General features: G+C 48.7%; 4 protein-coding genes and 1 non-coding gene across 5 annotated transcripts; 3 read left to right on the top strand and 2 right to left on the bottom strand.

Annotated features, from left to right (window-relative positions):
* The first annotated feature begins 2,097 nt into the window (after nucleotides 1-2,097).
* On the top strand, nucleotides 2,098-3,935 carry FVEG_12760 (hypothetical protein). The gene has a single exon (XM_018902121.1). It carries the CDS (start codon nucleotides 2,148-2,150, stop codon nucleotides 3,756-3,758), a length of 1,611 nt encoding a protein of 536 aa, XP_018760766.1. The 5' UTR covers nucleotides 2,098-2,147; the 3' UTR covers nucleotides 3,759-3,935.
* A 293-nt stretch (nucleotides 3,936-4,228) lies between these two features.
* FVEG_12761 (peroxidase) lies at nucleotides 4,229-5,641 on the bottom strand. The gene is made up of 2 exons (XM_018902122.1): nucleotides 4,833-5,641; nucleotides 4,229-4,780 (listed from the first exon to the last, which is right to left on the bottom strand). The coding sequence occupies exons 1-2, from the start codon at nucleotides 5,171-5,173 to the stop codon at nucleotides 4,438-4,440; spliced, it is 684 nt and encodes a 227-aa protein (XP_018760767.1). The 5' UTR covers nucleotides 5,174-5,641; the 3' UTR covers nucleotides 4,229-4,437.
* Nucleotides 5,642-6,729: 1,088 nt separating this feature from the next.
* On the top strand, nucleotides 6,730-6,823 carry FVEG_17338. The gene has a single exon. It is a non-coding gene; the product is annotated as a tRNA-Arg (tRNA).
* Nucleotides 6,824-7,687: 864 nt separating this feature from the next.
* FVEG_12762 (hypothetical protein) lies at nucleotides 7,688-9,207 on the top strand (the record flags this gene model as incomplete). The annotated part of the gene is made up of 2 exons (XM_018902123.1): nucleotides 7,688-7,842; nucleotides 7,967-9,207. The coding sequence occupies 2 exons, from the start codon at nucleotides 7,688-7,690 to the stop codon at nucleotides 9,153-9,155; spliced, it is 1,344 nt and encodes a 447-aa protein (XP_018760768.1). The 3' UTR covers nucleotides 9,156-9,207.
* Nucleotides 9,208-9,395: 188 nt separating this feature from the next.
* On the bottom strand, nucleotides 9,396-10,586 carry FVEG_12763 (hypothetical protein). Its single transcript, XM_018902124.1, has one exon. It carries the CDS (start codon nucleotides 10,455-10,457, stop codon nucleotides 9,567-9,569), a length of 891 nt encoding a protein of 296 aa, XP_018760769.1. The 5' UTR covers nucleotides 10,458-10,586; the 3' UTR covers nucleotides 9,396-9,566.
* Nucleotides 10,587-11,785: the final 1,199 nt, after the last annotated feature.

Raw genomic sequence — 11,785 nt, 5'->3', positions numbered from 1 at the left:
TAAACGCGTTACGTATATCAACCGGGCCCCCCTAACAAAATACTTGACAGCGCCTAGAAGGCTAGTGGAAGGAGCTGGGCTTTTTAGTGACATGGGGTCCCCTGTTTTGAACCCAGATAGCTGGGTTCGTGAGATGTCATCACCAACCAACAGGGGCAAGGAGACAACCTGTCTACTGGTAGCTCGTTCATAAATTGTCGATTGCGCATAAAACCAATTGATGGATTGATATTATTTGGTTACTCCCGAATTTGAAACCACAATGACATTCTGTCCTTAAGATTCCTCCAAGGTTGAGTTTGCTCTAACGTTAGATGGGGCGAAGCAAGAACCGCTGAGTACATCATGGTATACGAAGCTTGTCCAATCTTTATACCTTGCTGTGTTTCTTTGCCGGTACCATTGTTGACGTCTCAGCCGTGAGGGGTTTCTAATCCATCGCTGGACTTCAAGAAGGCTCTCTCGTGCCTTGCATTAGTGCCCCATTCAATCGTTGTGAGGCAACATATACCACATACTGAAAACCAGTGAATGACAACATGAGGAGCCACAATTGGAACGATTGGGGTCAATCGACCTGCTCGGGCCGTAGATTCAGATAGAGTTGGATGCGGGGATACAAGAGCGCGACATTCCAACGGCGTCGGTTGAGGATATTCTGGGCTGGTGATTAGTGATCCACCAGCCATGAAGTCGTTCACAGGCATCGCGAAACGCTCCTGACCTTACAGAGTCAGGAGTACTAACATATCACTGAGATCCGCGTCTTGGTCCATGACTTTCTCAATATTACCTCTTCATTGGGTTCTTTTCCCTGGTCGTACAACAAAGACATGCCTCGAGATAATGATTGATGATACCAATGGTACATAGGTGCTGACAGGACGGGATGTCACCAGCGGGACCTTGACTCGAAGACTTCGAGTCTCCCCATAGATCACCATTACGCTGCCGCCATGATGGATCTGCCCCGTTTCCGAAGTTTGTTTGCTAGGTCCGGTTCAAACCACCATATCTGAATGTGTGGAGATTTTGGTCTGGTCAGTGGCTGGCCGGGCACATTCGACAAGAAGAAACTAACTAGCTATTGTTTGCTATTATAGTTAGTCTCGGTATCCAATATCCCAGATCCATAATGTGTGTTATGTGATTTGAACGTGGTAGTTGTGGCTGCTTATGCCACGCTATTATGATCAAGCAGATGACAAGGGATACAACACGAACTGTCTCTCACATATCCTATCTACACGATGCGAAGGACTTGATGGAACTCAAAGTACTTTATATTGTGGGATAACATAGGAGCGGGGTTTTTCGCCCGCACCTGACTTGAGCTTCAGTGCTCTATCTGTGTTATCTCTTTGAGGTAACCATCGAGGGCTCTTGATGCCTTCAACGAATGGACTTGTGGGCAATATTAGAACAGCTATTTCGAGCTGCAACTAGACTGTACAGTCAACGTTTTGTTTCAGGGTAGTGAATCCTACGTCGATAAAGCATGGTCATAGCCATGAAGAGGAAATGAGACCATGGACTACATTGGGCTTGGTCAGTTGTTACCGCAGACTCATCGAAGAAGCCTGATACATAGCAGGGATTTGGTTTGTTTCTTATGTTGTATCATATAACTGACGACTTATTCCCTTGGCACGCCGTGCATCCAACTGTCACTTGGACGTTTGATGATCTTTATGCTTATCCGCGGGTCAACGAAGCTCCGAGTCAGCTGTGGCTTTCTCGGTTTGGAGTTTCATGCTTGTAGATCAATCTCTAGCTATAATTTATACGATTATGAGTGCCTGGCACCAGAATGCCATATGGAATGGCAAACAAGACTGGCCGGGTTGTCGCAGCAAGCATGATGTCTGATAGCTACAGGTTAGCTCAATTCAGACCCAGCAATTGAGCAAACAAGTTCACGAGGCAACTGCATTGAGATTCTACACTCCCGTCAACAAGAAGGTGATGATATTTCGATATTTGATGGTCGCGATGCAATCCGAGGCACCTATCATGACAAGCTTCGTAGTTGATGCGTTATCAAAGTGCATGTTGTCCCACCTTCCAATTACGACACTGGCTCCCGTATAATGTGGTCTCACTCAGTTTCAACCCCGCACTCACCATCAGCAAAACATCATCACAAAATGCCCGTGTCAAAGGAAGTAGTCCAGGATATCCTCAAGACGATCCCAGCCCGCATCCGCGGTCCAGGCGGTGCTGTCGCCGTCCTCTCAGATGGAGCCCTCGTTGACCAGCGCGTCTGGGGTTACGCCGACTTCAACCGCAGAATCCCCATGACGGATGATACGCTAATTCCCATATGCTCGATCTCAAAACAGATGCTCTGTGGATTGGTTGCAGACCTAGAAAAGAACCCCACGCCGAAATTGGCGGAGAAGGGAGACGTGAAGACGCAGTTTGAGGAGAAGTTGAAAGAGATTCTTCCGGAGCTTGCCAAGACTGGGGAGTTGAAGATTGACCATTTGTGTAACAATCGATCTGGCATTCGCGACTACTGGGCTATCACGCTTTTATGGGGTGCGAAGCCTGAGGATCCTTACTCTATTGCTGAGCACAATGAGAAGGTGTTGAAGACGATCAAGTCGACCCATTTCACACCCGGAACGGAGTACTCTTACTGCAACACCAACTTCAACATTGTAGCACGTGTCGTCGAAGCTACTACCGGGGAGTCGCTCTCAGATCTCCTTAATGCACGAATCTTTGGACCGGCTAGTATGAAGACTGCTCAGCTTGGTGCAGACACGGCGAAACTCCCACCGCCTTGCGTTGGATATGAGGGCGATGAGGACAGAGGTTATATTCCTGCCGAGAACCGCATCGAGTGGGCTGGCGACGCAGGTATCATCGCTTCACTCGGCGACATGATCGCTTACGAGTCGTTCCTCGATCGTAGCCTGTTCGATCCTACCAGCTGGTACCGCGCAATCTTCAAGCCTACATCTTTCACAGACGGTGTTCCTTCGATATATTCCCAGGGTCTTGGTCACAGTCAATACGGCAGTGTAGCTGGAATCGGCCACGGTGGTGCTCTTCGTGGTTTCAGGCTTTATCGAGCTCATGTCCCAGAAGAGCGTCTTTCAGTTGTGGCCATGTTCAACCATGAAGCTGATGCTGCAACACTCGTCGAACATATCATCCAGACTACTCTGGCTCTTCAGAAGCCTCCACCACCTACACTTGTTGATGCATCACCTGCCTGGCCGGGTATCTATCTTGACGATGGAACTCAACTGGCTGTCACGATCAAGAATGGTAAAAAGGGACAGATCGTGGTGAACTACGCCAACTATGCTGAGCCCGTCAATCTGACGGACCCTGAACGTGGAGAATCTCGTGCGATGGTAGCTGTGGTCGATGGGGACAATCTTCGCATTCACCGCCTGAAGGAGAACAGAACCCTAAACGCAAAGCGCCTCAAGATTGGCGATACACAAGTTGATAACTCAGTTTTCACGGGAGACTTTTACTCCGAAGAGATTGGCTCAACATTCCACTGCGTGGACCAAGGTGGACTCATGTTTGGTACGTTTGAGGGGTTCTTGGGTCATAGCCCGGCTCAGTTCATGAGATATCTTGGAGGGGCTGTCTGGGCCCTTGCGAACCCGAGAGGTATGGATGCGAAGCCTCCTGGGGACTGGACGCTCGTATTCCATCGAGACGAGATGGGTAGTGTTACTGGAGTGACGATTGGATGTTGGTTGGCGAGGAAGATTGAGTTTGTGAAGAAGTGAGCTTGAAGCACTGGGGCAATAGAGTCTGGTTCGAGTTGGTTATTCTGTCGCAGTACAACAAGACAGCGTTTTCGTCGTTGGAGTTAGATACAAGAGTCACATAGCTTAACACTAAAAGTAAATCGACAGAGCCGCGAACATACCAACGTTCTTTATACAATGCTTTCTTCTGATACAGCTCATGGGTATCTTGTGTATACAGGACAAGTAATTGGAGGCATCGGTCTCAAAGCTAAAGATCTGAAGCATACACCACTTCAAAATATACAGCTTGATGAACGGTCGCTTTCTTGAAGTCATGATACTCAGTCTGACTTTCATGCCGCCGAGGTTATGATGGATTCACAAGCTTGTGTGGACCCTGAAAGCTTGACGCCGGTATCGGTGACCGATGGCCCGAAACCCCGCCATCAGAAATAACATCGTTGCATGAGGGACGTGTCAACAATGAATGCGAGTTCTCATGATTTCACGGAGACGGACTCAGATAATTTGATCATTTCTTCATTTATTTCATCTCAGAGCTATCACAAATGGCTCAAATCTAGACTAATCTATTCCGGACCGGTCGTTCCATCACAAGACGTCAATCTCATGGCGTACTAAATCCCCGTCCTATTTTGCGCTCATCTGCAAAGGTATCATAATATTAAACCGCTTTTTTCTTTTGTAATTAAATCTACTGAGGGGGAAGGACCTTGTCCTTGGAGAGAGGGGTGAATCGGAGGTAAGGCTTGACGATGCGGAAGTCGGGGAAGAGGGTCTTGGCCTCTTCGTTCTTGACCGAGGGGTGGACGATGACGTCCTCACCGGGGACCCAGTTGATAGGGGTGGTGATGCGGTACTTGTCACCGGTCTGGAGGGAGTCGATGACGCGGAGGACCTCGGCGGCGTTGCGGCCGGTGGAGGCGGGGTAGGAGAAGATGGTGCGGATGGTCTTCTTGGGGTCGATGATGAAGACGGATCGGATGGTGAAGGCGATACCCTTTTCATCGACGTTGGTAGCATCCTGCTGGTCGATCCTACACAATATCAGCTCTGCTCATAACTAGATCTCATGGGGTGTAGATTTACATGTCGTAGAGGAGAGAAACCTGGCGCTGCTTGTCGCCAATGATGGGGAACTCGACGTTGCCGCCAGTAACCTCACCAATATCCTTGATCCATCCCTCGTGGGACTCAATGGTGTTGGCAGAGAGACCAATCAGCTTAACACCACGCTTGGTGAACTCGGGCTGAAGCTTGGCGAAAGCACCGAGCTCAGTGGTACAGACAGGAGTGTAGTCCTCGGGGTGAGAGAAGAGAATGACCCAGTTGTCGCCGATGAACTCGTGGAAGTCAATCTTGCCCTTTGTGGTCTCGGCCTGGAAGTTGGGGGCGATAGAGCCCAGACGAAGGGGAGCGGGAGCAGACATTTTATGTGTTTTGTTGTTGTTGAGTGGTTGTGAGAAGAAATATGAAGAGCAGAAGGTGTTTGTTTGGAGGGAGGGGTGGAGGGGGGGATTATATAGGGAGATGTAGTTTCTTGGGGAGGGAGCTAGCTTGCACCTTGTTGGAGCAGGGCAGATTGTAAGGAGGCTTGCGTTATTAAGCTAAGATGACGGACGATCTTGTTTGGACAGGGTAACTTGAATACGCCACGAGGGTAGTGATATTGGTGATTGGAAAGCCAAGCTTGGGGGGGCTCGGATGTTGGTGTTGGCGTTGCAACGGTACCCAACCCCTCAGACCCTGAATATTCCAATCCTCAAGCACTCTATTCTCCTGTAAGTAACAGATATTTACCTCTTTTTACTATACAATTACTTAGTTAAGCAAGCTATCCCAGTCATAATATCTCTAACCCTCTTAATGAAGTCCTAAAAGCCCATCATGACAACCCCGCCAAAAAATGGAAGCATCGCGATACAGATACAGCACCCCTCACTAAAAAGGGTGTTCCCCCCCACCATCATCAGCCCCTCACTTGACCCCAGAGGGGCAAGGCTCGGAATTGCGTGCTGTGTGGGTGCGGTGATTGGTTGGGTCTGGCGCATTGTGCCATCGGGCGCGGCAATGCTGCCATCGAGCTGTTCCTGACGCAATTGCTCTCCATGAAGAGGCGATGGGCCGGGGGTGACTGTGGAGGACGAGGTTCGGAAGTCGGGGTTTGTTTTGAAGGATCAGTTAAGTTGGTGGTGATAACTGTAAAGAAGAGTGTTGATTTGGGTTAAGCTGGAGACTTACGAACAGATGAGATTTACATATTATACAGTATCTAGAATATCTTGAGGAGAGGCTACTCTGTTCATGAAACATGAAATGGTGTGTTGCGGTTCATCGCTGAATGGAACAGACCCCGCCTGTCAACACATCGTATCTTCACAAGACGCCATGACAGCCAAAGTCTTATCACACAACCATCTCATCACATCGCGTTACGACTTGAGTTGAAGATGCAATCGCATTCAGAAATACTACCGATATCCAACACAACCCATACCGCCCGAGCCGACCGGTGCTGCTGTAGTGCTGACGTTTTTGAGTGCAGTTCAGGGTAATCGGCGACCCTAGAAACATTTAGAGTGTGGAGGGTGAGTGAAGGTGAGACTGACGCATATAGAGGATCAGACTACTATTATGGGAAGTTCTGATTGGAGTTCTTCGTACATGGAATCATGCGACAGCATTTGCTATGTCCTCCCGTTGAGCTCAGGCATTATCATCCTTTTCACTGACCATGCTTTTTGAGTCGATGCATGTGAAACAAGCAATGTACCCGAGAAACTCAGTGCATAGGCCCGCCAACGCAAATCCAATGTAAACAAAACTTAAGATCCAGCCTCACGACAGCCTTGAAAGTCCACAACGCATCATAAGCCCATCCATGATCCAAGCGCACGATTCAGCAAGGCGGATCTCAAGCCAGAAGCCAGATCTGTTTCCATTCATGGACACCGCTGACACCCTAGTCCTCCAACAAACACGATCGGGCCGCGTGGCCTAATGGCTAAGGCGCTAGATTTCGGCTTTCGAGCAAATCGAGAAATCTCTAGAGATTCCAGGTTCGACTCCTGGCGTGGTCGATTTTTTTTACACTTTTTACATCATTTGTCTTTGATTTTTTTATCCTGTCTCAACATACCCGCCCTTCTGATCAGTGTTTCAATTAACTTGGCAATCACATATCTAAGAAATGCTATTTTCAGCTGCTGTTGTTCCTGAATATCTGGTTGTGCTTTTGGCACACAGTTTAAAGTTGCCAAGCTCATCTTGGCAGTGGCGTTGCTTTTATGCATGATTCTAGAACCGAGGCGTTTTAAAGATCGGTAAGCTTAAATTAGCTTCTGCAACTGAACGAACCTGTCACTCAATACCGAATGCATCACAATAATCTTAACCCATGACTTTCATCTCGTAGAATAAATCTCGCATGACTTATCATCATAGATCGACCATCACTTTAGATGAATCATTCTCAGCCGCAGTGACAATCTTTCATCATCCAGTGGAACCTCACTCATTGCGATCGCCTCTTACTTATTCGCATCTGATACGTGCGAAACCACAGGCTGAAAACAAGGGTACTTATGGCATTTGCCCAGGATCAGAATTTCATTTAATTCCGCTGAAATAACTGCCGCCTTCTGTTACGCGTCGGACCTTTTTCCTTGTTTCTTACACACTCCGACATCAAATCATGTAGCAGGTTATTAAGGGGTAGTGGAGAATGATCAACACTCTGCTACTTGGTTTTTGATGGAGCGATGGCATCCTGCATCGCAGATGGAGAGTGTTTGGGATAAGGAGCCTACAGTTTTATAGAGTACAACCCCGGGTTGTTCAATTGATGTTACTTCCCTCTCTTCTTGTTTGTTCCGTGTTGTCTTAGCCACTCTTTTTTGTAATTTTTCCTTTAAAAAAACGTCGTCTTGATGATGATGTCTACAATGTCGCGGTCTCCATTGATGACAGGCGTTACCATCGCCGCCATTCTCTCTTTTTTCATCGTCGTCTTTACTTTTTTCCAAGAATCATTAGAAGTCCCGTGGGTATACGCACATAACAAAGCAGAAGAGTATTGGGATCATACTTTCTCGTATCCGTACGTCAAAATCTCTTAGTCTCGCTCGCCGACCGTTGAATTCCCCGGAATTTTGATGACAGCGCGCGAAAAAAACTTGGCATTGCTCTTGGCTTGCGCTAACGAATGTTTAACTTTACTACAGACCACCACAGAACAACACCGCCCCCAACAACTCTACGCCTGAAGTTCAAGAGTTGAACTGCGAGGATCCGTATCGAAGACCGGGTTATCTTTATATTCCTGCTGATATAAACGGTACCGATCAGTATAAGAAGACACAATGGATCCCCTTTACAGATGATCTGCTCGAGGCGGATGCACCTGATTATGCTGTGTATCCTTCGGCGGGCAACGTTATATTTAATGCGACGGAACCTGAAGAGGAATTCGTCGAACTTGCTTCTACACCGCGACAATGGCTTGCTGAGGCAATTGCCGAGAGTAACCGACGAAAGAAGGCGATAAACGCCAATGGCGAAGCCGGTGTTGAGGCATTTGCTGAGATGAAGGATGACGGCGGCTTCGGCTGGCTCTGGGGCCGTCGCATCATCCTCTTCAGCGATTCAGTCGATCGATTCATGATGCAATTCTTCTGCGGCGAATTCAAGCGCGGCATGAAGCAGCCTAAGCCACACACCATCGCCTCCTGCGATATTCCCGAGTTCAACTTGACATTCCACCACTGGCACTTCGCAGGCAGTATGACATACCGACCCGATTGGTGGTGGATGGACGACATGGAGGAAATCTCCCTCGAAGAACGATGGGATAAATACTGGACTCCCCTGCACGACCAAGTCCGCGGTCCAAATGGCCACCCCGATCTAATCCTCTGGCAAAACGGCCTCTGGGACCAGCGCGCATTCTGGGAAGCTGGAGAAGCTAACCACGAGAAAGACGTGTATCCCTTGGGAACTCGTGTTCGTCAACTAGTCTGGCAAGAAGTCCGCTTCGTCGCTGCTCGAATCCGCACGTTTGTTGAGAGAATACACACTGAATTCGGGAACGCGCCTGTTATGTTCCGCGCGATGACCATGCATCGTGAGAGCGACGCTAGAGATGCGAGCATTTATGATCTTGATAGACTTGCGCGCGCGACGGCGGAGAAGGCGGGCCATGAGGTGTTTGAGTGGGGACGCTTGATCTCGTCGTTGTCGATGCTGTACAAGGATCAGACGCATCCGGGCAAGGGACCTGCGAGTTGGCTTTGGGGAAATATGGTGCTGGAGTATCTTGCTAGATCTGGGGGTGCGGGTGATGAGAGGAGGAAGCCATACTTTGAAGGCTGGGATAAGTGCCATGATAAGCTGGTGCATTGGGGTGGACGATAGACTGCACATATATACACATACTTGATGACAATAGACTAATACAAGATCCAAGAATAATTTTGCACGGTTCTTTGTGAAGTTGCGGACGCTGAAGCTAGGGTTGAGTGTGGATGGTCTCGACAAGACTTCACATGGACAATCACACGCTCTTAGCACTCACTGGTGGAGGTCTACGTAAGGAAAGATCTTCAGCGGTCTTTATAACCATTTGGCATATTACAAAACTAAACAGTTTTAATTGACCAGAACGTAGTAACAAAGTAGTTCAATTGCTCGCGTAAGTTGAGTAACGCCTTTTTACCTTATGCAGCCAGTCCATCCCACCACGCCAGCCCAACCATTAACTCGTTGAAAGCTCATTAGTTCAGCCTTATGAATGCCTAACCTCATGCCATTCAGCAAAACTTTCTCTTATTCGTGCGACGAAGCTTCCACGAGGCTCTTTGAGAGTTCCCTCACCCTTGCGACTGCAACTTCAGCTCTCTCAGCATCAGGCGCTTCCGAGGTGAACACCAGCGCCAGCACAAGCGCAGCATCAAGTCTTAGCAAACAATCTTCCTGGGCTGTAACATCAGGCCAGGTAGTGACGCTAGTGTAACCTTTGACGAAGCTCTCGTCGAGTTGGCTGAACTCGAGCGTGCGAAAGATGTCGATGGCTGCTGGGCCGATCAGAGCATTGGTCCAATCGATCACGGCGCTTATTCGTCCATTATTGTGACGAAGATTGACGTCGCGAAAGTCCATGTGTAGTAGACTTGAAGGGTAGCGCTTGAGACCTTCGAGGATATTGTGAATAAGGTCCCAGTTCGTTATCCAGCTGGAAACCTCGGGGACTGTTTGTGACAGCACTGAGACGCGTCGTTTGAGTCTTTGCTCAATTGTCGAGAACACATTTTCTGTTTCTGACGCAACTGTCTCCATTGCTGGGCTAGATAGGGGCGTCGAGTGTATCATGGCCGCTACACGTCCCATCTCCTCGAATGTGATCTCTGTTCCATCGTCCTCTACGTACTCGCACAACATCGCTGGATAGCCATCTTCTTCAAGGTATTTGTATGCTTTTGGAACAGGCACGGATGCGTTTTCCAGAAGCTTGTAGATCTTCATCTCTTGCTGGATGAGATCACTTGCGTTGGTGTTGGGGTCATTGGCGTTCTGGTAGACCTTGACTCTGGGTACTCTGAGAACGATTGGGCCATATACTGGCGATGTTGCTTTGTAAACAAGGCATTCGAGACCTTCGCCGGCGATTTTGGCGTCGGTCAGCTTCTCTGCCTTGATGAAGTGCTGGGCTGCCTCCATCGTGGTTCTCGAATGGTGATTTACTGGGCTACCGAGATTAATTTTGGGGTTCTGTCTTCTTTCAACATCCACTATTGGAGATATGTAGTTTCTTGGCGGGAGGTTTTGGATGAGGCTCGTATATGCGCGTATAATTTAGCGTCGAAGGATCGTGAATGAGTCACAGGAGGTGAGAACTAATGGAATCAGAATCCACTCACCAATCCGCCAACCTCCAATTGTACAACGCTATCTCGAAATAATATAAGTGAGAGCGATAACAAGCTACGAAACTAAGAGCAAGATGCTGTCGCGCATGGATTCTATTGCTGTCATGGACTGTGGTAACATTGATACTGAGTTACATGACCCTATTGTCCTCTTCCATCCCAGCGCGTAAATCGTCCTACCTTGACAGACTATCCTAGAAGCAACCAGGCTCAAAGTCTACGGGGAGTTTTGATCAATCGGTGCCACCGCCAGGGTCCTAACCGCATAGCGCATCCGTTGAATGAGCCTCGAAGGATGGGCCGCCACAGGCGGTGGGAATATAGATCTAGCCTCTTGTTTGAATGAGGCCTTGTATCTCTCAGATAGTTCACTGAGGTCCCCAAAAGTGTAGGGAACTTGGGAAATATCGAAATTGGTCTGTAAGAAGGATCGAAGTTCTGGGAATGACCCAGCTTCCTTTGCCTGGCACAATGCTACCAAAGGCTGGCACAAGCCCTTGTGGAGTTCCCGGGTCAACGCTCATGTGATAGAGCTTCAGACAAGTGAGGTTTGCGAGAGGCACTTTAGGAGAGTTGCGTAGTTTCGTTTTCCACTCGAGAACACCGGAATTTATGACAAGTGTCTTGATATTGGGTGCCATTTCGAACAAGTTCTCCAGTGTGCTCAAGTCACGGGTGGACCCAGAGCTTGTGCCACTTTCGAGGTGTAGCTATCGCAAATCATGTAGCCTTTTCTGGCCTTCACTTGCGAGTGTTTGGCCGAAGGTGCCACGGTCTACCAAGCAGAGTAGCTCCAGATCAGGCATCCTGTATAGCAGAGTGTACAGGGGGAACGGGTCGAGCTCATAGATCAAGCGCCGGATGAAACATCTCTTATGTAGCTGGTGGCGGCCTTTAAAGAACTCATTGATCTTCTGCTCTGACCATCCTTTTGCATCGATGTTGTGGTAAATTTATGGCGTCGCGGCGTTGTTCAGGACCCGACAAGTGCGTGCAAGACTCGGAAGGCCGGTGGCGACCTCAGCAGATGGCTTCTCCCATAGCTTTCCTGGATCAGGAGTTGCGAGTGACTTTGGCTGGGGATAGTGACTGAGATGGTCATTTGTGTAGTGGCTGCAG

The sequence above is a fragment of the Fusarium verticillioides genome, chromosome 3 (genome assembly GCF_000149555.1).
Source record: "Fusarium verticillioides 7600 chromosome 3, whole genome shotgun sequence".
Lineage (NCBI taxonomy): Eukaryota > Fungi > Ascomycota > Sordariomycetes > Hypocreales > Nectriaceae > Fusarium > Fusarium verticillioides.
The sequence above is the reverse complement of the archived record's forward strand: the minus strand, read 5'-3'. Positions and strand labels throughout refer to the sequence as shown.

What these genes read in the sequence shown, in the direction of transcription:
- FVEG_12763 (XM_018902124.1), bottom strand. Translation starts at nt 10,457, where the DNA reads ATGGAGGCAGCCCAGCACTTCATCAAGGCAGAGAAGCTGACCGACGCC.
- FVEG_12760 (XM_018902121.1), top strand. Translation starts at nt 2,148, where the DNA reads ATGCCCGTGTCAAAGGAAGTAGTCCAGGATATCCTCAAGACGATCCCA.
- FVEG_12761 (XM_018902122.1), bottom strand. Translation starts at nt 5,173, where the DNA reads ATGTCTGCTCCCGCTCCCCTTCGTCTGGGCTCTATCGCCCCCAACTTC. An exon ending in GTTTCTCTCCTCTACGACAT is followed by an intron (nt 4,781 to 4,832) that starts GTAAATCTACAC and finishes GATATTGTGTAG; the next exon opens with GATCGACCAGCAGGATGCTA.